A 23,945-nucleotide genomic window follows, 5' to 3' on the forward strand; every position below is an offset into this window, starting at 1 on the left:
ACATGCACCTGGCAAGGGATGTGTGTCAAACTGGCTAGGCCCAATGCTGCTATGAGATTTAGCCTGTCATCGCACACCACCAGGTCGAGCTTGAGGTTTATCGGTAGCAACCACTCACCAAGTTGGTGGTGCAGGTGTTACACTCACTGGATGAGGAAGTGGTGGAGAAAGCAGAGTAGTAGGAGGAAGCAACATGGACAGATAAACATCCTGCAATCCTCAGTGGTGGTAGGAAATGCGCCAAAACACTTCCTGCCTCAAGGCCAGCCACCACTACATTAACCAGTGGGCAGCCAGGGAGATATAATGCCCCTGCCTGTGCATACTAGTCCACGTATCGGTGGTCATGTGGATCTTGATACTGATATTATTGCACTGTGCACATCTAATTTTCTACGCAACATGTTCGTGCAGAGTAGGGATGGCCACCTGGAAAAATAGTGGCTGCTGGGAACTACGTACATCGGTTCCTGTGATCCCAATGTATTGTTATCCGTTTATAAATCACTTGTGAGTGGGAGGAAGAGGCCAAGACCCCAGCAGAAGAGGGAGCAGGAAGAGACTCAGATCTTTCCTGGTTTTTTAGAGGTGCAGCTTATGCTTTGCATTCAAGTGCCTCGTCATGCAGGTTGTGCTCAGGTTAAGAACATTTTTGCCTCTTTTCAGTCTCTGACAGCACAGCATGCAAACCACCTGTGTCTTGTCAAGGAGCTCCTTTGAGCTGGCTTTGATGTGCTCAGTTCGTCAGCGTGTTGTGTAGTATCAGCCGACGTACTGGCTAGGGGCTGGCCGCTCTGCTTTTGCACCCTACTCCTCCTTTTGCTGTGCTACTGGTGCAGCATGACCACCACCTTTTCTTCTGAACTGCTTATGTCACTCGTATGGCTTCGACTCCCATCCCATCACTGCACCTCCTCCAGTCTGTTCTTAACTCTGCTGCCTGACTACTCCACCTCTCATCACTACTCCTCCGCTTCTCTAAACTGCAAATCCTTTCATTGGCTCCCAATTCCACAGTGTATCCACTTCAAGCTACTAACACTGCCCTTCAAAGCGATCCATAATCGGTTTCTCTCATATATCTCTGAACTAATCTCCCACAACGTAATCCTCCCAAGACCTCCATCTCTCCTCCACTATCTTATGTTCCTCATCCAATCGCCTGCATATCTTCTCTCGCGTATCCCCCTTCCTCTGTAATTCTGTGCCCCAACAGTTCTGATTATCCCCTACATTCCGAGCTTTCAAGCAGAGCTTGGAAACCATTCTCTGCAGAAGAGGTTACACTCTGCAATGACCCTGCTGCCCCATCACCATTACCAGATTTGCTGACTCGCCAACAACCATAGCTGCTGCAACTTGTGAACCTACAGTCTCCTTCCCCATTATCCTCTCGCCTCTGTAAAGCACCATGGAATCAATGGTGATGTAAAAATAAATAATAATTTCCCACATGATCTTCCACCCAGTATTCTTCCTCGCTATCCCTGCAGACAGGAGAAAGCCGCAGCAGTTGGCACCTGTGTTTCGTCATCATCATCTGAGATGCGCTGCGGTGGTCTGATGACCATTTCCACTACTCCTCCCACGTACTCATTCTCAAACTGAACAAGTGGTTGGGCATCAATGCACTCGGTCTCTTCTACTTCTGGGACAGGGCCAGGTGGATTTCCCACGGAACCACAGCCAGCAGAGTCATCAAAAAGCAGAAGTGACTGGTGCATAATTTAGGGCTCAGACTACTCGTCTGATTTGCAAGGGGTTGAGGTGGAAGAGAGATGCCATGGGTCGCAAAAGGGGACTGGGTAGAAGACAAAGCGAAGGAACTGGTGGCACTCTCAGCCATCCAATCTCAAACTGACTCTACTAGTTCTGACCTCACCATTCGTATTCGGGCCTACAAAATTATGCAGAATTTTTTGTCGCCTGCATGCACCAGAGGACGATGTTTCATTTGGGCACTTAGCATGCATAGATGGACAACGTCCTCTTTCCCTGCTACAGCTACACAACCAACAGCAGCACACATCTCCTTTTTGATGCTGTCCTCATTCTTTGCACCCCAAAAAAGTAAAGAGTATTACATGGCGTGTATACAGAGAGAGGGTGACCAGCAGATTATTATTTTATTGACGTGCAGAATCAACAGTTTTCTCTACTGTACAAAAAACACGTTACAAACAAGGCTTCACATCTGCCTCAAATAAGGGGGAAAAGGCATAAAAAATGCAACAATAACGACAGAAGAATGTTAGTATTACTGCAATTTGTGAACCTGGCCTTACAGCCACCATAAAGCTAGATGCAAAAAAGTTCTGGCTGCTAAAAAAATGGAGGAACAAAACGCACAGAGGACTTTATTCCAGTCCTGGATAATCAAAAACTGCGACGGGGACGCCGGAAGGTTAGAAATTCATAGCCTCCTGTCCAGCCGCCAGGTAGCACTGAACCATCCCGGATACAGCAGACAGTCCTGGATTTCGGTCCACAGACAGCAGTCTCAGGCATCTGCTGAATGTTCCTCACTGCCTGCGCGACTCCTCCTGCCAGGGGAGAAAGAAGTGCACTGCTTAACCCCTTCATGACCCAGCCTATTTTGACCTTAATGACCTGGCCGTTTTTTGCAATTCTGACCAGTGTCCCTTTATGAGGTAATAACTCAGGAACGCTTCAATGGATCCTAGCGGTTCTGAGATTGTTTTTTTCGTGACATATTGGGCTTCATGTTAGTGGTAAATTTAGGTCAATAAATTTGTTGTTTATTTGTGATAAAAAGGGAAATTTGGCGAAAATTTTGAAAATTTTGCAATTTTCACATTTTGAATTTTTATTCTGTTAAACCAGGGAGTTATGTGACACAAAATAGTTAATAAATAACATTTCCCACACGTCTACTTTACATCAGCACAATTTTGGAAACAAAATTTTTTTTTGGTAGGAAGTTATAAGGGTTAAAATTTGACCAGCGATTTCTCATTTTTACAACGAAATTTACAAAACCATTTTTTTTAGGGACCACCTCACATTTGAAGTCAGTTTGAGGGGTCTATATGGCTGAAAATACCCAAAAGTGACACCATTCTAAAAACTGCACCCCTCAAGGTGCACAAAACCACATTCAAGAAGTTTATTAACCCTTCAGGTGCTTCACAGCAGCAGAAGCAACATGGAAGGAAAAAATGAACATTTAACTTTTTAGTCACAAAAATGATCTTTTAGCAACAATTTTTTTATTTTCCCAATGGTAAAAGGAGAAACTGAACCACGAAAGTTGTTGTCCAATTTGTCCTGAGTACGATGATACCTCATATGTGGGGGTAAACCACTGTTTGGGCGCAGGGCTTGGAAGGGAAGGAGCGCCATTTGACTTTTTGAATGAAAAATTGGCTGCACTCTTTAGCAGACACCATGTCACGTTTGGAGAGACCCTGTGTGCCTAAACATTGGAGCTCCCCCACAAGTGACCCCATTTTGGAAACTGGACCCCCCAAGGAACTTATCTAGATGCCTAGTGAGCACTTTAAACCCTCAGGTGCTTCACAAATTGATCCGTAAAAATGAAAAAGTACTTTTTTTTCACAAAAAATTTATTTTCGCCTCAATTTTTTCATTTTCACATGAGCAGTAAGATAAAATAGATCCTAAAATTTGTTGGGCAATTTCTCCCGAGTACACCGATACCTCATATGTGGGGGTAAACCACTGTTTGGGCACATGGCAGGGCTCGGAAGGGAAGGCGCGCCTTTAGGCCATGTTCACACCATCCTTTTTTTCATGCGGAATCGCCGCGATTTTCCCGCTGCGGGTCCGCAGCTGTTTTCCATGCAGGGTACATTACAATGTACCCTATGGAAAACAGGAACTGCTGTGCCCACATTGTGGAAAATCGCGAAAAAAGCCGCGCTGAATAGCCGCGGTAAAAAAGAAGTACCATGTCACTTCTTTTTGCGGAACTGCAGCGGTTCTGCACCCATAGACCTCCATTGTGAGGTCAAACCCGCAGTAAAACCCGCAGATGAAAAAAATATCTGCGGGTTTTCTGCGGTTTGTGGTGCAGAACCGCTGCAGTGTGGCTGCCCCCCCGTGCCCCAATCCCACCCCCCCATGCTCCGATGCCACCCCCCCGTGCTCCGACGCCCCCCCCATGCCCTCATCTCCCCCCCTTATACTTACCCGGCCTCCCGGTGTCCGTCCGGCCGTCTTCTCCCTGGGCGCCGCCATCTTGCAAAATGGCGGGCGCATGCGCAGTGCGCCCGCCGAATCTGCCGGCCGGCAGATTCGTTCCAAAGTGCATTTTGATCACTGAGGTTATATCTCAGTGATCAAAATAAAAAAAATAGTAAATGACCCCCCCCCCCTTTGTCACCCCCATAGGTAGGGACAATAAGAAAATTAAGAATTTTTTTTTTTTTTCCACTAAGGTTAGAATAGGGTTAGGGTTAGGGGTAGGGTTAGGGGTAGGGGTAGGGTTAGGGTATTTTCAGCCATTTTAACCCTAAAAAACTTCCTAGAAAACACACAGACTCTGCATAGAAAACTGCATAAAAAAACGCATCAAAAAACGCACCAAAAAAGCACCAAAAAAAGGACCTGCGTTTTCTGCCAAGAGCTGCGGTTTTTAGTCCTGAAAAAAAAGGAGGGAAATCAGGAACGTGTGAACATAGCCTTAGACTTTTTGAATGGAAAATTGGCTCCAATTGTTAGCGGACACCATGTCGCGTTTGGAGAGACCCTGTGTGCCTAAACATTGGAGCTCCCCCACAAGTGACCCCATTTTGGAAACTAGACCCCCCAAGGAACTTATCTAGATGCATATTGAGCACTTTAAACCCCCAGGTGCTTCACAGAAGTTTATAACGCAGAGCCATGAAAATAAAAAATGATTTTTCTTTCCTCAAATATGATTTTTTAGCCTGGAATTTCCTATTTTGCCAAGGATAATAGGAGAAATTGGACCACACATGTTGTTGTCCAGTTTGTCCTGAGTACGCGGATACCCCATATGTGGGGGTAAACCACTGTTTGGGCGCACGGCACGGCTTGGAAGGGAAGGCACGCCATTTGGCTTTTTAAATGGAAAATTAGCTCCAATCATTAGCGGACACCATGTCGCGTTTGGAGAGCCCCTGTGTGCCTAAACATTGGAGATCCCCCCCCACAAATGACCCCATTTTGGAAACTAGACCCCCAAAGGAACTAATCTCGATGTGTGGTGAGCACTTTGAACCCTCAAGTGCTTCACATAAGTTTATAACGCAGAGCCGTGAAAATAATAAATACGTTTTCTTTCCTCAAAAATAATTTTTTAGCCCAGAATTTTTTATTTTCCCAAGGGTTACAGGAGAAATTGGACCCCAAAAGTTGTTGTTCAGTTTCTCCTGAGTACGCTGATACCCCATGTGTGGGGGTAAACCACTGTTTGGGCACATGCCGGGGCTCGGAAGTGAAGTAGTGACGTTTTGAAATGCAGACTTTGATGGAATGCTCTGCGGGCATCACGTTGCGTTTGCAGAGCCCCTAATGTGGCTAAACAGTAGAAACCCCCCACAAATGACCCCATTTTGGAAACTAGACCCTGAAAGGAACTTATCTAGATATGTGGTGAGCACTTTGAACCCCCAAGTGCTTCACAGAAGTTTATAACGCAGAGCCGTGAAAATAATAAATACGTTTTCTTTCCTCAAAAATGTTTTAGCAAGCAATTTTTTATTTTCTCAAGGGTAACAGGATAAATTGGACCCCAGTAATTGTTGCGCAGTTTGTCCTGAGTATGCTGGTACCCATATGTGGGGGTAAACCACTGTTTGGGCACACGTCGGGGCTCGGAAGTAGGGGAGCACCATTTGACTTTTTGAATACAAGATTGGCTGGGATCAATGGTGGCGCCATGTTGCGTTTGGAGACCCCCTGATGTGCCTAAACAGTGGAAACCCCTCAATTCTACCTCCAACACTAACCCCAACACACCCCTAGCCCTTATCCCAACTGTAGCCATAACCCTAATCACAACCCTAACCCCAACACACCCCTAACCACAACCCTAACCCCAACACACCCCTAACCCTAACCACAACCCTAATTTCAACCCAACCCTAACCCTAAGGCTATGTGCCCACGTTGCGGATTCGTGTGAGATTTTTCAGCACCATTTTTTAAAAATCTGCGGGTAAAAGGCACTGCGTTTTACCTGCGGATTTACCGCGGATTTCCAGTGTTTTTTGTGCGGATTTCACCTGCGGATTCCTATTGAGGAATAGGTGTAAAACGCTGTGGAATCCGCACAAAGAATTGACATGCTGCAGAAACATCAGTGTTTCCAGCAATGGCCGATGATATTGCAGCATCGGCCATGGCTGGATTGTAATATTTCACCAGTTTTTTAGGTGAAATATTACAAATCGCTCACTTCCAACAGCCAATCAGAGCGATCGTAGCCACGGGGGGGTGAAGCCACCCCCCCTGGGCTGTACTACCACTCCCCCTGTCCCTGCAGATCGGGTGAAATGAGAGTTAACCCTTTCACCCAATCTGCAGGGATGCGATCTTTCCATGATGCCACATAGGCATCACAGGTCGGATTGGCACCGACTTTCATGACGCCTACGTGGCGTCAAAGGTCGGGAAGGGGTTAATTAGTCCCTCTATTTTTCAAAAGTTGGCAGGTATAACCTCGTAAGCACACACAGCTCTGAGTCGTACACGCGTGGGGCTCCACCCCGTACGCGTCGTACGCGCCCGCAGCTCCGCCTTGTACATACAAACTTCCCCTCATCCAGCACCATGGCAACCAGCACAGCAGAGTCCTGCATACACTGAGGCCCCTGATCATGTGACCAGGGCCGGTTTTAGGCAAAGTGGAGCTCTAGGCCAAAGTTTAAAATGGGGCCCCAAATGCTAACACCCCAAATGCTAACATATTGCACATCACACAAAAGCATTTCTGTTGCATTTACATGTGCTGAGTTCAGGCCGCTAAATGAGTGTGATCGACAATACTGAAGTCGTTTGACGCTTGTTTGCCAGCCTCTTTCCACCGTCTGAGAAAGAATGAAGGGGACAGAACGATCACTAATAGATCACTAACAGATCACCATACAGTATCATGTTATCAGCAGCATGTCTACAGTTTACACCGGCGATGTGCTGCTGAAAACAATGATTTATGTTCCGGCATAAACAATCCAATCACTCTATGAATTTGCAACATTTTGCTTGTTTAGTATAATACACCCCATAGTCCTCCATATATCATAATGTGCCCCATAGTCCTCCATATAGTATAATACACTCCCCATAGTCCTCCATATAGTATAATACACTCCTTATAGTCCTCCATATAGTGTTATACACTTCTCATTGTCTCCATATAGTATAATACACTCCCCATAGTCCTTCTTATAGTATTATACACTTCCCATAGTCCTCCATATAGTATTATACACTTCCCATAGTACTCCATATAGTATTATACACTACCCATAGTCCTCCATATAATATAATACACTCCTCATAGTCCTCCATATATTAAAAATACACTGCTCAGTCCTCCATATAGTATTATACACTCCTCATAGTGCTCCATATAGTATAATGCACCGCCATAGTCTCCATGTAGTACAATTCACTTCCCGTAGTATAATGCACCCCATAGTTCTTCATATAGTATAATGTATTCCCCATAGTCCTCGATACAGTATAATGCAGTCGCCCCACAGAGTATAATACAGCCCCCCATAGAATATAATGCAGCCAACCTCCCATAGAATATAATGTAGCCCCCATAGAATATAATACAGCCCACCTCCCCATAGAATATAACATAGCCCCTCATAGAATATAATATAGCCCACCTCCCCATAGAATATAATGTACCCCCCATAGAATATAACACAGCCCACCTACCCATAGAATATAATATAGCCCCTCATAGAATATAATACAGCCCACCTACCCATAGAATATAATGCAACCCACTTCCCCATAGAATATAATATAGCCCCTCATAGAATATAATACAGCCCACCTACCCATAGAATATAATATAGCCCCTCATAGAATATAATACAGCCTCCCCATATAATATAATATAGCCCCTCATAGAATATAATACAGCCCACCTCCCCATAGAATATAATATACCCCCATACAATATAATACAGCCCACTTCCCCATAGAATATAATTTACCCCCCATAGAATATAATACAGCCTACCTCTCCATAGAATATAATATACCCCTCCTCCCCCGAGAATGGCCCCACAGTCCAGTACTCATTGCTATATTAAAAAAACCCACAATCCTCACCTCCTCTCCTCGTGCTCCGCACTGCTCCAGGCTCGGCTCCGGTCTCAGATGCTGCACTGCCCGGGCCAGGCACACAGCGGGTGCATGAAGAAGTGAAGTCATCACGCATGCGCAGTGTCAGAGGGGAATGAAGGAAGTGGGAGCATCATCTGACGCTCTCTCCTCCATCATTGCTTTGAACTGTACTGGCGTCATGCCGGTATAGTTCAATGCGGCGGCGGGGTAGTCGGCGCTGGTGGCAGGTGGGTCCCCTTGACCCATGGGCCCCATAGCGGCTGTGTGATGTGCTGCTATTAGCGGCACGCCACTGGACACCACTGGCTGGGGGTCCCTGGGGGAGTGGGGGCCCTAGGCAGCTGCCTGGTCTGCCTGCCGCTAACGCCGGCCCTGCATGTGACCACTGACTCCTCCCCTCCTGTGACCTCATCACAGGTCCTGTGCGCATAGAACAGCCATATATGTGGTGTGCGGTTCTGCAGGTGAATGTAGGTGCTGGGGATTCCCCATTACTGAGTGGGGACAGTAACCCTTTCAGAGCTGAGACTATTTTGGTGTTTTTCTGTTGTACTTCATAAGGATCATAACATTTTTATTCCTTTTCCTCTGATAGATGCAACCCAAGTGTAGAAAATGGGAAGTCAGGAAACATGTTGCTCACACTGCACGCTGCCTTTTTCTCCCCCCACACAGTATAATGTTCCCATAGTACCGCCATCCCCCCACACACAGTGTAATGATCCCCTAGTACTGCCATGCCCCACACACAGTATAATGTTCCCACAGTACCGTCATCCCCCACACACAGTATAATGTTCCCATAGTACCGCCATCCCCCCACACACAGTATAATGATCCCCTAGTACTGCCATCCCCCACATACAGTATAATGTTCCCACAGTGCTGCCATCCCCCCACACACAGTATACTGCTCCCACAGTACCGGCATCCCCTTACACACATTATGATAGTACAAGTTGCCCCCCACAATATGGCACCACCCACCTCATAATAAATAACTCCTCCCTTCCCCCACTCCTGGTGCAGATACAGATGACCCCGGGACACAGCACCGACCTCCTGGATCAGTTTCCCAGGGCTGGAGATGTGGCCCCGGGGCCGGTGCTATAGATGTATGAGGGGCTGTTATCTGCGGTGTGAGCTGTACATGTAATGGAGACATTCTGGGGACAGATTATCCCAGCAGTAGAACTTTTTCTCTTCAGTGAATGTAGCTGGATTTTACCTTGTTGTTTTCTCTTTGTAATTTAATGACCCCGTTCTAGGACCCCATTGTTAGGCCTCAGCTGTCATGGTGATATATGGGGATGTGTCCATGGGGAACACAGGACTCCCCCTCTCTGTGCCCCAGATATAATGGAGGAGGCTCGTTGCCGCTTTCTTTCTGCCTCGGATACAATAATGGATGTTGTCTCTCCGTTACCTCAGATATATAGAAGATGTCTTCTCTTTGTCCTCATCAATAATAGAGAATGTTCTTTCTCTCTTCCTAAAACTGTGATATTTATTTTTCTTTTTCAGCTTTTCTCCACACCCCTCATTAGTGCGATCATACAGCATACAAGCCTCTGATGGCTCCGTTGATGCCCTGTACTACTGTAGTGCAGGGTATTATCCCTGCCTGTCAGTGTGATACTAATGGCCCCATACACATGAGATAGCTGTTGGCCGGACAATCATCGGCTGATGTCTATCTCTCCCGACTCACACACACACAACTCTTCTATTCGGCCGAGCTTCCCTGTGATCTCTATAAATCTGTCTACCACTCAGCATATAAGGTGCACCATGTGTCTCACACTTCTTGTACGGTGTTGTACAACAGTTGTTGGTGCCAACTGTATTTTGTAACATTTTAGCACCTGTTTATTTCTGGTGTTTTTCATGTAATTTAGCCACCATTCCATCCAAACTGAACATTCCAGTAACACCCGTAAAAATCACTGTAAAAAATATAATTATGAAATAATAATAAATATCTAATAATTATAAAACAGGATCTTAACTACAACCAGTAAAAAAACCTAAACATAATTATTTTCCAGTTCAGAGTTTGGAACTTTCCTTACTCACTGTTTCAGTGATAGAAACTTCAATTTGAAAATATATATTCAGACGTATCTGTTTTAAGCGGTGTGAATGTTTCACCCGTAAGTATGGAATAGCCCTTAGGGAAATCTAAGCTAAAAATCCCAGGAAAAAAAACGTAAAACACAAACCGCTTTTATAAAAGCCTCAAACTTTTCTGTGTGTATTAGATATGAGATCTAACAGGATAAAAGATTACGGTCCGGGGAAGATGGGAAACATTCATACAGGCGGCCGGTGCTGATGTTATCAGTGATGGACTCTGGACAGATATGTTCCTAGAGCTATTGTAGAAGATGAAGATGTCGTCCTCATCATGAAGTCGTTATTTCTCCTGTCACATGTAATGAATATCTCCTGCAGTATTGCTAATGCCTATTCCAGTGTCGGTAAATGAGACGAGAATTACCGTTATGGAAGATGAGTCTATGAGAAACGTATTCAGCTGCCGACTCCGAGGAAGAAACTGCTTGTTGTGTGTGGTGTCAAATTTATAGGAAGCTACATACAGTAAAATAATAAATCTCATATATTTCCATTATTATCTTCAGTAATTTTATTGTTACAGAAGAATCTTTATGATGTTACATTGTTATCTTTTCCCGATTCAGGTCCCTACAATATCGGATCCTCTCAGTGGACATCTCCTGTATAAAAAGATTTTTCAGATTTACCTATCAAGGATGAATTTGGACAGAGACAAGATGGTGGAGAGGATATTACACCTCACCCTAGAGATCCTCTTCCGGCTTACAGGAGAGGTGAGAGATTCTGATGACGTCACATTACATCATTCTTATCTATGGGAATAAGGCTGCCGTCACACTAGCAGTATTTGGTCAGTATTTTACATCAGTATTTGTAGCCAAAACCAGGAGTGGAACAAATAGAGGAAAAGTATAATAGAAACCTATGCACCACTTCTGTATTTATCACCCACTCCTGGTGTTGGCTTACAAATACTGATGTGAAATACTGACCAAATACTGCTAGTGTGACGGCAGCCTAACAAATGGACAGAACTGGAGAGGTGAGGACTCTGGAAATGTCTGTAGTGAGATTTATTAATGTGTCTCTCGATAACCAGGATTACACAGTAGTGAAGAAGACCTCTAGTGAGCACTATCAGGACCCTGTGTGTGACGGATGGGGAAGACCACTGAGCCCAAACATGGGGCCTCCACCTCACCCCCTGATACATGAGGACATCAATGACCAGAAGATCCTAGAACTCACCTACAAGATGATTGTGCTGCTGACTGGAGAGGTGACACTGCTGGGACATTATACAGGGGATAATGGTGTCATTGTATGGTATAAACACAAAGGACCCCAATGGGCATAATTATAGCAACAGGGGATGAAAATGTATATTCAACCCTAGAAAGAATTTTATTAGCATAAATTAACACATAAAATAAGTCTGAGCAGATTATCCCTAGCAAAACAGGAAATAGGCGATCAATATTAAAAAGTATCGCCAAAAGTACAAATGTATAATGTAAGTAAGTTTATGCAAAGCATGAGGCCCTGCACAAATAGAAATAATTTTGACTGCAATAAGTGGTCAGCAAACAGTTAATCAATGTGCAAAAGCAGGGCTGCAATAAAGGGTTAATGAAATCTGGCAGACCTGTTGCCGCGAAACGGCCGTCGTTTTACCTGTACACTTCTCTGTAAATATGCACCCCCGAGCCGTGAAGAATATGCACCAATAAAGTATTACCTGCCGTCAAGACTGGTGAGTGCTGCCATTCCTTTTTCCTTTGAAATCTGGCACCCACTCACAGAACCCAAAAATAGGGTATTGTCCTTATGTGAGGTGGAGGGTGTTAGAGAAGGATTGGACACATTGCTTCATAATAAGAATAAAGTGCATGCTGTGCAAAACAAAGAAATTGTAAGGTGCATATTGTCTTGCTCTCCTGATGAAGACATGGCGAAACTTGCATAGGGGCAGCAGGCTGGGATCCTTTTACTCTTTATCTTTGTAAGTGTCAGCCTAACACCCTCCACCTCAAATAAGGATAATACCCTATGCTTGGGCTCTATGAGTGAGTGCCAGATTTCATCTGGAACTCTGTGTTTAAATTAACCGTTTATTGCAGCCCTGCCTTTGCACGTTGATTAACTATTTGCTGAACGTTCATTTCAGTCGAAATTATTTCTTATTGTGCAGGGCATCATGCTTTGCATAAACTTACTTACATTATACGTTTGTACTTTTGGCTATACTTTTTAATATTGATCCTCTATTTTCCTGTTTTGGTAGTGATACTCTGTTCAGACTTATTTTATGTGTTAATTTATGCTAATACATTTCTTTCTATGTTTGATTGAATATACTTTTTGATCTCCTGTTTGCTTTGATATAATTATATTTTGTCGGGGGGCGTGGCCTGAGAGTCCATGTGAGAGGACGTGCGGCTGTGAGCTCCCGCCGCTGTATATTGTAAAATCCTGCAGAGCCGCTGCTGTTTGGTCCCTGCGGGGGCTTACTGGCTGCGGGGAGACTTGGAGAGGCCGGCGGTGCTGTTCGGTAGCGCTGGAACCGACGAACATGACCAGGAGACGGCAGAAGGACGCGGGAGCCGGGGATGCAGGCGCAATCCAAGATGGCGCCGACTTGAGGGAAAAGGCAGACAAGGAGAACGCCGCATGCAGAAAGCGTATGGAGGTAGCGGCAAAGCTCCAGCAGTTTGCGAGAGCGGAGGCCGCAGAGGAGGGAGCCGGAGCTGATACCGAAGAGGAGGAGGAGGAGGAGAGCCCAGCAGGAGAACATGAGGTACAACAGGGGAGAAAGGAGAGTAAAATGGCGGTGGCAGAAGGGGGACCCGAGGAAATGGCGCCAGAAGCTGAGCCTACCCTAAGAGACGTTTTTGCGCTAGTCTCTTCATGTAAACAATCTCTGACCATACAGATACAGGAGGTTAAGGGGGACACAGCCCAGATAAACGCAGCCATGCAGAAGATTGACAAACGTGTGGGGGAGGTAGAGGAGAGAGTGAGCACTGCAGAAGATCATATAGTGCAGCTGCAAAAAGCAGAGAAAAAGTTCACTCAAGCAATTGCTGAATTGGCTGCGAAAAATGAGGACCTTGAGAACAGGTCCAAAAGAAATAATATTCGCATAGTGGGCATCCCTGAAAAAGCTGAAGGGAGGAATCCAACGGAATATATTGAAAAATGGCTGTTAGAGACATTTGGAGATATGGCGCTAACAAAAGTGTTCGCGGTAGAAAGAGCGCATAGGGTCCCGCCGAAACCACCTGTCCCTGGAGCGAATCCCCGTACCATGCTCGCCAAAATTCTAAACTATAGAGACAGAGACATTATCCTGAGGAAGGCCAGAGACATGACGGATCTGACAGTTGAAGGTCAAAAGATTGCTATATACCCAGACTATTCTACTCTGGTGCAGAAACAACGGATGATGTTCACGGGTATCAAGAGACGGCTGAGGGAATTGGGTGTGCAGTACTCCATGATGTTCCCAGCAAGACTGAGGGTGGTGGCGTTTGATAAAATTCATTTTTTCCAGAAGCCGGAGGACGCTACCCAGTGGATCGATATTAATGCTAAAAAGCTTAAAGGAAAAGGAGACTGAAACTGTGGGAAGAGTCTGAAGTTGTTTACTTATCTGTCAGTTGGAAAAGAGTCATGTGATTGACAAGCCAGGGGGTATGGGGGGGGAAGAAGGGAGCTGGATTATATCCAGTTAAAGTTAAAGGGATGATGTAATGGTTGCTGGGAAAGGGGGAGGAAGGGTTTGCGACATATTTTAAGTGTATGCAGGCTTCTTGCGTGTGCAAATAATTCTAAGTTAAAATGTTTTGAGAACGTTATTTTTCAAAATGTCTGAAATCCTGTTATGTACAGTGGTGGGAGGAGGGTTGGGATGGTAATGCCAAACGGAGTGTTCGCTATGGGCGATGATGCCCCACTCTTGGAAAGAGGTGGAATGGTTAGATGTGAGGGGGGAAGGGTGGGAGGGGGAGTTGGGAGGGGGGAGGGGGGGAGGGTAGTTAGACAGCCTGAGCTCAAAATTGATGATACTTATAGTGAAGATGAGCCAAGTGATGGGGACCCGTTTTAAGATTTTGTGCTGGAATGTGAGAGGCCTAGGGGAGAAATCTAGACGTGCTGCGTGTTTGCAATATGCAAGAGACCAAAGGGCCTCAATGATATGCTTGCTGGAGACGCATTTGGTAAGGGAAAAAGTGGATGTTTTGAATAGACGATGGATCCAGAGGGGATATCATTCTACCTTCTCCACGTATGCAAGAGGAGTCTCAATCTTGGTTCCAGCGGGAGTTCAGTATGAGGAGGTGAAGGTATATGTGGACGTGGAGGGACAGTATGTACTATTACGGTGTATACTGTATGGAGTGATGCTGTGTGTTGCCGCGATGTATATTCCGCCTCCCTACTCTAGCAGGAAGATTAGAGAAGTAATGGAGCGAGTGGAAAAATGGGGACCGACACCGTTAATAATTATCGGAGATCTAAATAACATCTGTGATGAATATTGGGATAAAAATAAAAATACTCAGAATAGGTCGGAGGGACACATAACAACATTTGGCACCTATATACAGGAGATAGGTTTGATTGATCTGTGGAGGGTTAGACATGTGGGGGAGAGAGGGTACTCATGTTATTCACCGGCACATGCCACACTCTCTAGAATTGATATGGCTCTTGGTAACAGGATTTTGGACACACTGGTTGGGGAGGTGAGATATCTGCCAAGGGCCTTGTCGGACCATAGTCCAATTGAAGTAGAGGTTAGATTGGAGGGGGCTCGCTCGCTAAGTGGGAGAGAATGGAAGATTCATCCTAATTGGTTACAGAGTATTGAGTTGGAAAGTATAGGACGGGAGGTGGCGGAATTCTTTCTCTTAAATGATGGAAGCGCCGACGCTCTTACAATTTGGGATGCACTGAAGGCGTACCTGAGGGGACTACTGTTTAGGGACATTAGTAGGTGTAAGCGGAGGACGAGAGAGGTAGAAAAAGCGGCAGTTGAGGAGTTGAAGGAAGCAGAGGATGGGATGGCCACACTGGGAACCCCTGAGGCAGAGAGAAGAATGAAAAACGCACAAAATCATTTGGAAAAAATTCTGCTAGGCAAAGCTGAGAGGAAACGAGATTTCCAAAGGGTATTGTTCTATCAGGAGGGAGAAACAGTGGGACATATGCTGTCGGTAGTGGCTGCTGCTCAGAGAGGTTCTTCATATATACACTCTTTGGAATCTGCTAGTGGAGGTAAAATAACGGAAACACCTGAAATTTTGAGAGCCTTTGCGGACTTCTATGCAGATTTGTATTCCTCTCGGGTTGGTGAATCGGTCGAGGATGCACTGACTTTCTTTGAAGGTCTGGATTTGCCGAGACTGAGTGAGGCAGATAGGGAGAGCCTTGAGGCCCCTATCACTGAGGAGGAATTGAGTCGGGCATTGATGTCTATGGCCAATGGGAAGGCGCCTGGGGTCGATGGGTTACCCGCTGAGATCTATAAAGGGTTGGCAGAAGTGTTGATTCCTAGATTAAAAATGGTATTGGAGGAAGCTAGGTCTTGTGGGCGCTTGCCAGCCTCTATGAGAGAGGCCATAATAGTGGTCATTCCAAAGGAGGATAAGGACTTGGGGAAACCGGAGTCGTACCGCCCAATTTCTTTACTAACAATTGATGTCAAGCTTCTGGCCAAGGTGTTGGCTCTCCGCCTCTCTAGTGTTATTGCGAGTCTGGTGCATTCGGACCAATCTGGCTTTATGCCGGATAGATCAACGGCGATCAATTTGCGGAGGTTATATGTAAATTTGCAGGTAGAGTCTGATAACTGTGGTAGAAGAGTGATTGTATCGCTAGATGCACACAAGGCGTTTGACAGCGTCGAATGGGGGTACCTCTGGCAGGTGTTGGAATGTATGGGGTTTGGCCCGCAGTTTGTGGCCTGGATACAGCTGTTGTACTCATTACCATCCGCTAGAATTAGAGTAAATGGGGAGCTATCTCGTCCTATAGGGCTGGCTAGGGGTACTAGGCAGGGATGCCCGCTGTCACCCCTCCTGTTCGCGTTGGCTGTAGAACCTCTTGCTGCTAAGATTCGGCAGTCGGATGGGGTCCCTGGGTTTAGGTATGGCAAAGTAGAGGAAAAAATAGCGTTATATGCGGATGATGTTTTGCTGTTCCTGGAGGATCCAGACAATTCACTAAGAGGGGCCGTTGAAATTGTTGAGAGATTTGGTACTGTGTCGGGACTAACAATTAATTGGGATAAGACGGTTCTTTTTAGAGTGGATGACGTAGGAGAGAATGTGAGTGAGGATGTTGGGGATGAGAGGCTGAAGGTGGTTTCCCAATTTAAATATCTTGGAATATGGATCTCGGTGCCGGTGGCGGAGTTTCTGCAAAGAAATTTGACTCCTGTTATGGGGGTACTCAAGGCAAAGGTAGACGCCTGGAATAAGCTACATCTATCGGTCGTTGGTAGGGTAAACCTTATTAAAATGGTCCTTATGCCTAAAATTCTTTATGTTATGCATAACGCACCAATTTGGATCCCTCGGGGGAAGTTCAGGCAGATTAATGCCCTCTTTAGAAGTTTGATATGGGGTAGACAATATCCACGTATTAGCTTGGAGACGCTTCAACGACCCAAGGAAGATGGTGGTTTGGCTTTGCCCAACCCGGAAATATACTTCCTTGCGGCCCAGAGCCAGCATTTGAAGGGCTGGGCGCGAGGGGCGTCATCCAGCGCAGTACAACAGCTATTGGAAGAGGTGACGGACCGACGACCGATGGCCAGGTGTTTGGAGGATGGCTCATTGGGCGCGCTGGGGAAAATATACCCAACCCTGTTCCTGATTCGTAAATTATGGAATAGACTAAGGCAGATTCGTGGGGTTACAGGATTGACTAAATTCACACCGATATGGTCTAACCACAACTTAAAGGATTTTGAGGCCCTGGGAGGATTGATGGAATGGCAGAATAAGGGAATTTGCTTTGTTCACCAGATAATCCAGCAGCAGGAGCTGAAGTCCTTTTCCCAATTGCAGGAAGAATTTGGTTTGCGATCCACAGGGGAATATCAGTATGCGCAGATGAGACATGCCTTTAGAGCGCAGAATAAGAAGGCTGATATCAGGGTTCAAGATGATATAGTGTTGGAGTATGTGTGTGGTGAGGGTACTACAAGGGGAGTTATTTCCACTCTGTATAAGGACCTTATGCACACATTTCTGCTAGATTTCCCTATAAAGGCGAGAGCTAAGTGGGAGAGAGAAGTGGGGCCGATGGAAAATGAAACCTGGGAATCGGTGATGGAGTGGGTTCCGCGACTATCCTTGAGTGAACCATATAGGCTCTCGCAGCTATACATTCTGCATAGGGTATATAAATCTCCGGAAGTGCTATACAAAGCGGGATTGCGTGCCAATTCTGAGTGTCCGAGGTGTGCGAGTGAGAAGGCAGGAATATATCACATGATGTGGACGTGTCCGAGACTGGCTGCCTTTTGGGTGGTGGTTTTGGGCCGGGTTGAAGCAGCATATAAGTGCAGAGTTGTTAGAGACCCGATAGTATGTGTGCTGGGATATGTGGAAGAAATTGGAGTTGACAATACTTGGAAGATTGCAATCGCTAGGCTACTCTACATGGCCAGGAAAGTAATAGCACGAAACTGGATAAACGCGGAACCACCTGTGAGAAGGGAATTTCTCCAATATGTTCAACATGGTCTAAAATTGGAAAAGGGGGTGTACAGTAAAAGGGGGAAAATAGAACTCTTTAATAAAATATGGTCTCCTTGGCTTGATTTGGATTGAGGAGTATAGGCGTCGTGTTTCCTAAGACCTGGAAGAGGATAAATTACAAGAGGCAGATAATGCCTCGGTGGGGTGGAGATTGAGACTGAGCTGTCTTATGGGGGAGGGGGGTAGTTGGGGTAAGGTTGGGGTTTATTAAAGTAAGAAAATGTGTATCTGATATAATGCAATGTAAATGGCATTCTGTTGTTCTCTTTTTTTTTTATATTGTTAATAAAAATCTATTTAAATAAAAAAAAAAATTATATTTTGTCAGGTTCCCATAAGGTGTCAGGATGTCTCCGTCTATTTCTCCATGGAGGAGTGGGAGTATTTAGAAGAAAACAAAGATCTTTACAAGGACATCATGATGGAGGATCCCCAGAACCTCACCTCACCAGGTAGTAGACAGGACTAAATACTCACGGTTTATAATTATCTGTATGTAAAAAATGCATTCAATACTTGTATGTGTTTCTTGCAGTTCTATCCAGTAAGAGGACAACACCAGAGAGATGTCCCTGTCCTCTTCTTCTAAAGGACTGTAAACAAGAAAATCCCAATGTCCCTCAGAATCATCAGGTAGATAGAGAGAAGGTAAACTTAAAAAAACTGATAGTCACATCCAAACATAGACTAGGTGTGAACAGGTGCTAACCTTGAATCACCAACTCATATACAATCAAATAAATAAGGCAGCACTCTGTAGCGCCACAGCTTGCAAACATGAAATACTTCATATTTGCAAGCTGTGGCGCTACAGAGTGCTGTCTTATTTATTTGATAGAGAGAAGGTGTCATGAGATCTCCCCTATTATGTGTAGATGGCTATGACAGTCTTATTTTACTCACCAGTATTATGTTTTATACTTGTGTATTGAAAACGGTGGAGATGTCAGGATTAGCACTGATCAGAGATATAACTTCTCCATCTGTTTGTTACTTTTACAATATTTGTTTCAGGACGAATATTTGACTCGTATTAATACTAAAGAGACGTATGTGAGGAGTGATGAGCCGTGTAAAGAGGAGATTCCTACATACGACTACCCAGGTGAGTGGTAACCACTAATTGCAGAGAAGTCACAGATTCTTCTCAGTCAGTGGCTGTCATGATAATGGTGGAGTACGGCTGCAATCCAATGGCCAGAGGAGCACAAACGGGGAACAGAAAGTGGTAGTTCCAGTTGTTGGAATTAGCGCTATGAATTCTTGGGAGAAGAAAGAAGCTGAAATAGTCTGAGAAGGCCACGTTCACACGTTCAGTGCTTTTAAATCAGTATTTGTAAGCCAAAACCAGGAGTGAGTGAAAATTGCAAAAGTCGTACACGTGATTGTATCATACTTTTTCCTCTGATTTTTCCATTTCTGGTTTGGGCTTACAAATACTGATGTAAAATGCTGCACATGTGAACATGGACGAAGACCATTCTCAGGAGCTGGAGACTGGAACTAGACTAACGGCTAGACACAATACTCAAGCAATGAATGAATAATAGCAGCCAATAGTGGTCAATCCACAGAAAAGACTACAGAATTCTGACAACGGCTTTTCTCCTTTATCAGCGGTGTAGTCTGGCCATATTGCAATCATGTTATCAGAAATTTACCAGAGCCAGAATGGGTTTGTAGCAAAAAAAGTCATGCTAGATTAATCTACCGTATATAATCGAGTATAAGCCGACCCAAGTATAAGCCGACCCCCCTAATTTTGCCACAAAAAACTGGGAAAACTTATTGACTCGAGTATAAGCCTAGGGTGGAAATGCAGCAGCTACCGGTGAATTTCAATAATAAAAATAGATCATTATTTCCCCATAGCTGTGCCATATAGTGCTCTGCGCCGTTCATTATTGCCCTATAGCTCTGCCCCATATAGTGCTCTGTGCCGTTCATTATTGCCCTATAGCTGTGCCCCATATAGTGCTCTGCACCATTCATTATTGCCCTATAGCTGTGCCCCATATAGTGCTCTGCACCGTTCATTATTGCCCTATAGGTGTGCCCCATATAGTGCTCTGCACCGTTCATTATTGCCCTATAGCTGTGCCCCATATAGTGCTCTGCACCGTTCATTATTGCCCTATAGCTCTGCCCCATATAGTGCTCTTGCACCGTTCATTATTGCCCTATAGCTCTGCCCCATATAGTGCTCTGCACCGTTCATTATTGCCCTATAGCTGTGCCCCATATAGTGCTCTGCGCCGTTCATTATTGCCCTATAGCTGTGCCCCATATAGTGCTCTTGCACCGTTCATATTGCCCCATAGAAAGCTCTGTCCCATATAGTTCTCTTGCACCGTTCATATTGCCCCATAGAAAGCTCTGCCCCATATAGTGCTCTTGCACCGTTCATATTGCTCCATTGAAACATGTGCCATTGTCGCTGCTGCTGCTGCTGCAGTAAAAAAAAAACAAAAAAAACACATACTCACCTCTCTTGCTTGCAGCTCCCGGCGTCTCGTTCCGGCGTCTCGTCCCGGCGTCTCCGCTCTGACTGATCAGGCAGAGGGCGCCGCGCACACTATATGCGTCATCGCGCCCTCTGACCTGAACAGTCAGAGCGCAGAGACGCCAGGAAGATGGAGCGGCGCCCGGCGGCTGGAACGCGGACAGGTGAATATTACATACTTACCTGGTCCTGGCGTCCGGCTCCTTCCCCTGGACAGCTGTCTTCGGTGCCGCAGCTTCTTCCTCTATCAGCGGTCACCGTTACCGCTGATTAGAGAAATGAATAGGCGGCTCCACCCCTATGGGAGGTGGAGCCGCCTATTCATTTCTCTAATGAGCGGTCCCACGTGACCGCTGATAGAGGAAGAACTGCAGCACCGAAGACCGTGGGACGGCAGGGAGAGCGCCAGGATCGCTGGGACTAGGTAAGTATACCTCAGCGCCCTCTCCCCCTCACCCGCCGACCGTGACTCGAGTATAAGCCGAGAGGGGCACTTTCAGCCCAAAAATTTGGGCTGAAAATCTCGGCTTATACTCAAGTATATACGGTAATTTCGTTCTATGATGGAATCACTGACTGGGTGGATCAGAGAAATGCGGTAGATATAGTGTATCTCGACTTCAGCTAAATTTGATAAAGTATCTCATACTGTCCTTATTGAGAAAATGACTAAGATTGGTATTGACAAGGCTACGGTTAGGTGGATTCATAACTGGCTCAGTGATCGTACTCAGAGAGTGGTAATAAATGGTTGCACATCCAACTTTGGAAGAGTGTTTCAAGTGGGTTACCACAAGTCTCTATCCTGGCCCCAGTGGTGGTCAACATTTTTATAAATGATCTAGATGGGTAAACTACCGTATATACTCGAGTATAAGCCGACCCGAGTATAAGCCGACCCCCCTAATTTTGCCACAAAAAACTGGGAAAACTTATTGACTCGAGTATAAGCCTAGGGTGGAAATGCAGCATTTACCGGTGAATTTCAAAAATAAAAATAGATCATTATTTCCCCATAGCTGTGCCATATAGTGTTCTGCACCGTTCATATTTCCCCATAGGTGTGCCCCATATAGTGCTCTGCACCGTTCATTGTGCCCCCTAGCTGTGCCATATACGGTGCTCTGCACCGTTCATTGTGCCCCATAGATGTGCCATATACGGTGCTCTGCACCGTTCACTGTGCCCCATTGCTGTGCCATATACGGTGCTCTGCACCGTTCACTGTGCCCCATAGCTGTGCCATATACGGTGCTCTGCACCGTTCATTGTGCCCCATAGATGTGCCATATACGGTGCTCTGCACCGTTCACTGTGCCCCATTGCTGTGCCATATACGGTGCTCTGCACCGTTCACTGTGCCCCATTGCTGTGCCATATACGGTGCTCTGCACCGTTCACTGTGCCCCATAGCTGTGCTGTGCCATATACAGTGCTCTGCACCGTTCACTGTGCCCCATTGCTGTGCCATATACGGTGCTCTGCACCGTTCACTGTGCCCCATAGCTGTGCTGTGCCATATACGGTGCTCTGCACCGTTCACTGTGCCCCATAGCTGTGCTGTGCCATATACGGTGCTCTGCACCGTTCACTGTGCCCCATACATAGCTGTGCTGTGCCATATACGGTGCTCTGCACCGTTCACTGTGCCCCATAGCTGTGCTGTGCCATATACGGTGCTCTGCACCGTTCACTGTGCCCCATAGCTGTGCTGTGCCATATACGGTGCTCTGCACCGTTCACTGTGCCCCATAGATGTTCCACATAAGTTTGTGCCGCCGCTGCCGCAATAAAGAAAAAAAAACACATACTCACCTCCCTTGATTGCAGCTCCCGGCGTCTCGTTCCGGCGCCTCCATCTTCCCGGCGTCTCTGCTCTGACTGATCAGGCAGAGGGCGCCGCGCACACTATATGCGTCATCGCGCCCTCTGCCTGAACAGTCAGAGAGCAGAGACGCCGGGAAGATGGAGGCGCCGGCCGGGAAGATGGATCGGCGCCCGGCGGCTGGAACGAGGACAGGTGAATATGCTATACTCACCTAGTCCTGGCGATCCTCGCGCTGTCCCTCTGCCTGGTCTTCGGCGCTGCAGCTTCTTTCTCTATCAGCGGTCACCGGCACCGCTGATTAGAGAAATGAATAAGCGGCTCCGCCCCTATGGGAGGTGGAGCCGCTTATTCATTTCTGTAATGAGCGGTCCCACGTGACCGCTGAAGAGAGGAAGAAGCTGCAGCGCCGAAGCCCGTGGGACGGCAGGGACAGCGCGAGGATCGCTGGGACTAGGTAAGTATACCTCAGCGCCCTCACCCCCTCACCCGCCGACCCCACCGCTACCGTGACTCGAGTATAAGCCGAGGGGGGCACTTTCAGCCCTAAAATTTGGGCTGAAAATCTCGGCTTATACTCGAGTATATACGGTAATCAAATTTGCAGGTGATGCAAAGCTAGGTGGGATAGCTAACTCTTGAGAAGACAAAGAAAGGATTCAGAAGGACCTAGAGATGCTTAATCAATGGGCAGCAACTAATAGAATTGTATATAACAGGGAAACATGCAAGATTCTGGGCAAGAAAAACAAAAATTACATCTACAGAATTGGAAGAATAGAACTAAGCAACAGTGTGTGTGATGAAGACTTGGTTATGCTAATAGATCACAGACTGCACTTGAGTCAACAGTGTAATGCAGCAGCAAAAAAGGCAAACACAGTTCCAGGATGTATTAAGAGAAGCATAGAGTTTATATCAATTGAAGTAATTATTCCCCATTACTCCTAATTGGTCATGCTTCATCTGGAATACTGTGTCCTGGTCTGGGCACCACTTTTTAAATAAGACATTGAAAAGCTGGAGCAAGATGGTGAGCTGACTGCAAACTGCGTCCTAGGAGGAACAGTTAAAAGATCTGGGAATGATTAGCCTACAAAAAAGAAGACTAAGGCTACTTTCACACTAGCGTTGTGTGACGGCCATCGCAATGCGTAAATTTGGAGAAAAACACATCCTGAAAAGTTGCCCGCAGGATGCGTTTTTTCTCCAGTGACTTGCATTAGTGACACATTGCGACGTATGGCCACACGTTGCATCCGTCATGCGACGGATGCGTCGTGTTTTGGCGGACCGTCGGTACAAAAAAAGTTACATGTAACGTTTTTTTGTGCGACATGTCCGCCATTTCCGACCGCGCATGCGCGGCCGGAACTCCGCCCCCTCCTCCCTGGACAATACAATAGGGCAGCAGATGCGTTGAAAAACTGCATCCACTGCCCCAGTT

The 23,945-nt window shown here is 46.1% G+C and overlaps 1 protein-coding gene across 1 annotated transcript in view; it reads left to right on the forward strand.

Annotated features, from left to right (window-relative positions):
* Window positions 1–23,945, forward strand: part of LOC138663811 (zinc finger protein 432-like) — a 244,210-nt gene that overhangs the window by 215,627 nt on the left and 4,638 nt on the right. The window contains exons 9-10 of the mRNA XM_069750152.1: window positions 18,706–18,803; window positions 19,185–19,275. Coding sequence (XP_069606253.1) covers window positions 18,706–18,803; window positions 19,185–19,275 — 189 coding nt within the window. The remainder of the gene's footprint in view (window positions 1–18,705; window positions 18,804–19,184; window positions 19,276–23,945) is intronic.

Source organism: Ranitomeya imitator, chromosome 2 (genome assembly GCF_032444005.1).
Source record: "Ranitomeya imitator isolate aRanImi1 chromosome 2, aRanImi1.pri, whole genome shotgun sequence".
NCBI classification, from domain to species: Eukaryota; Metazoa; Chordata; class Amphibia; order Anura; family Dendrobatidae; genus Ranitomeya; species Ranitomeya imitator.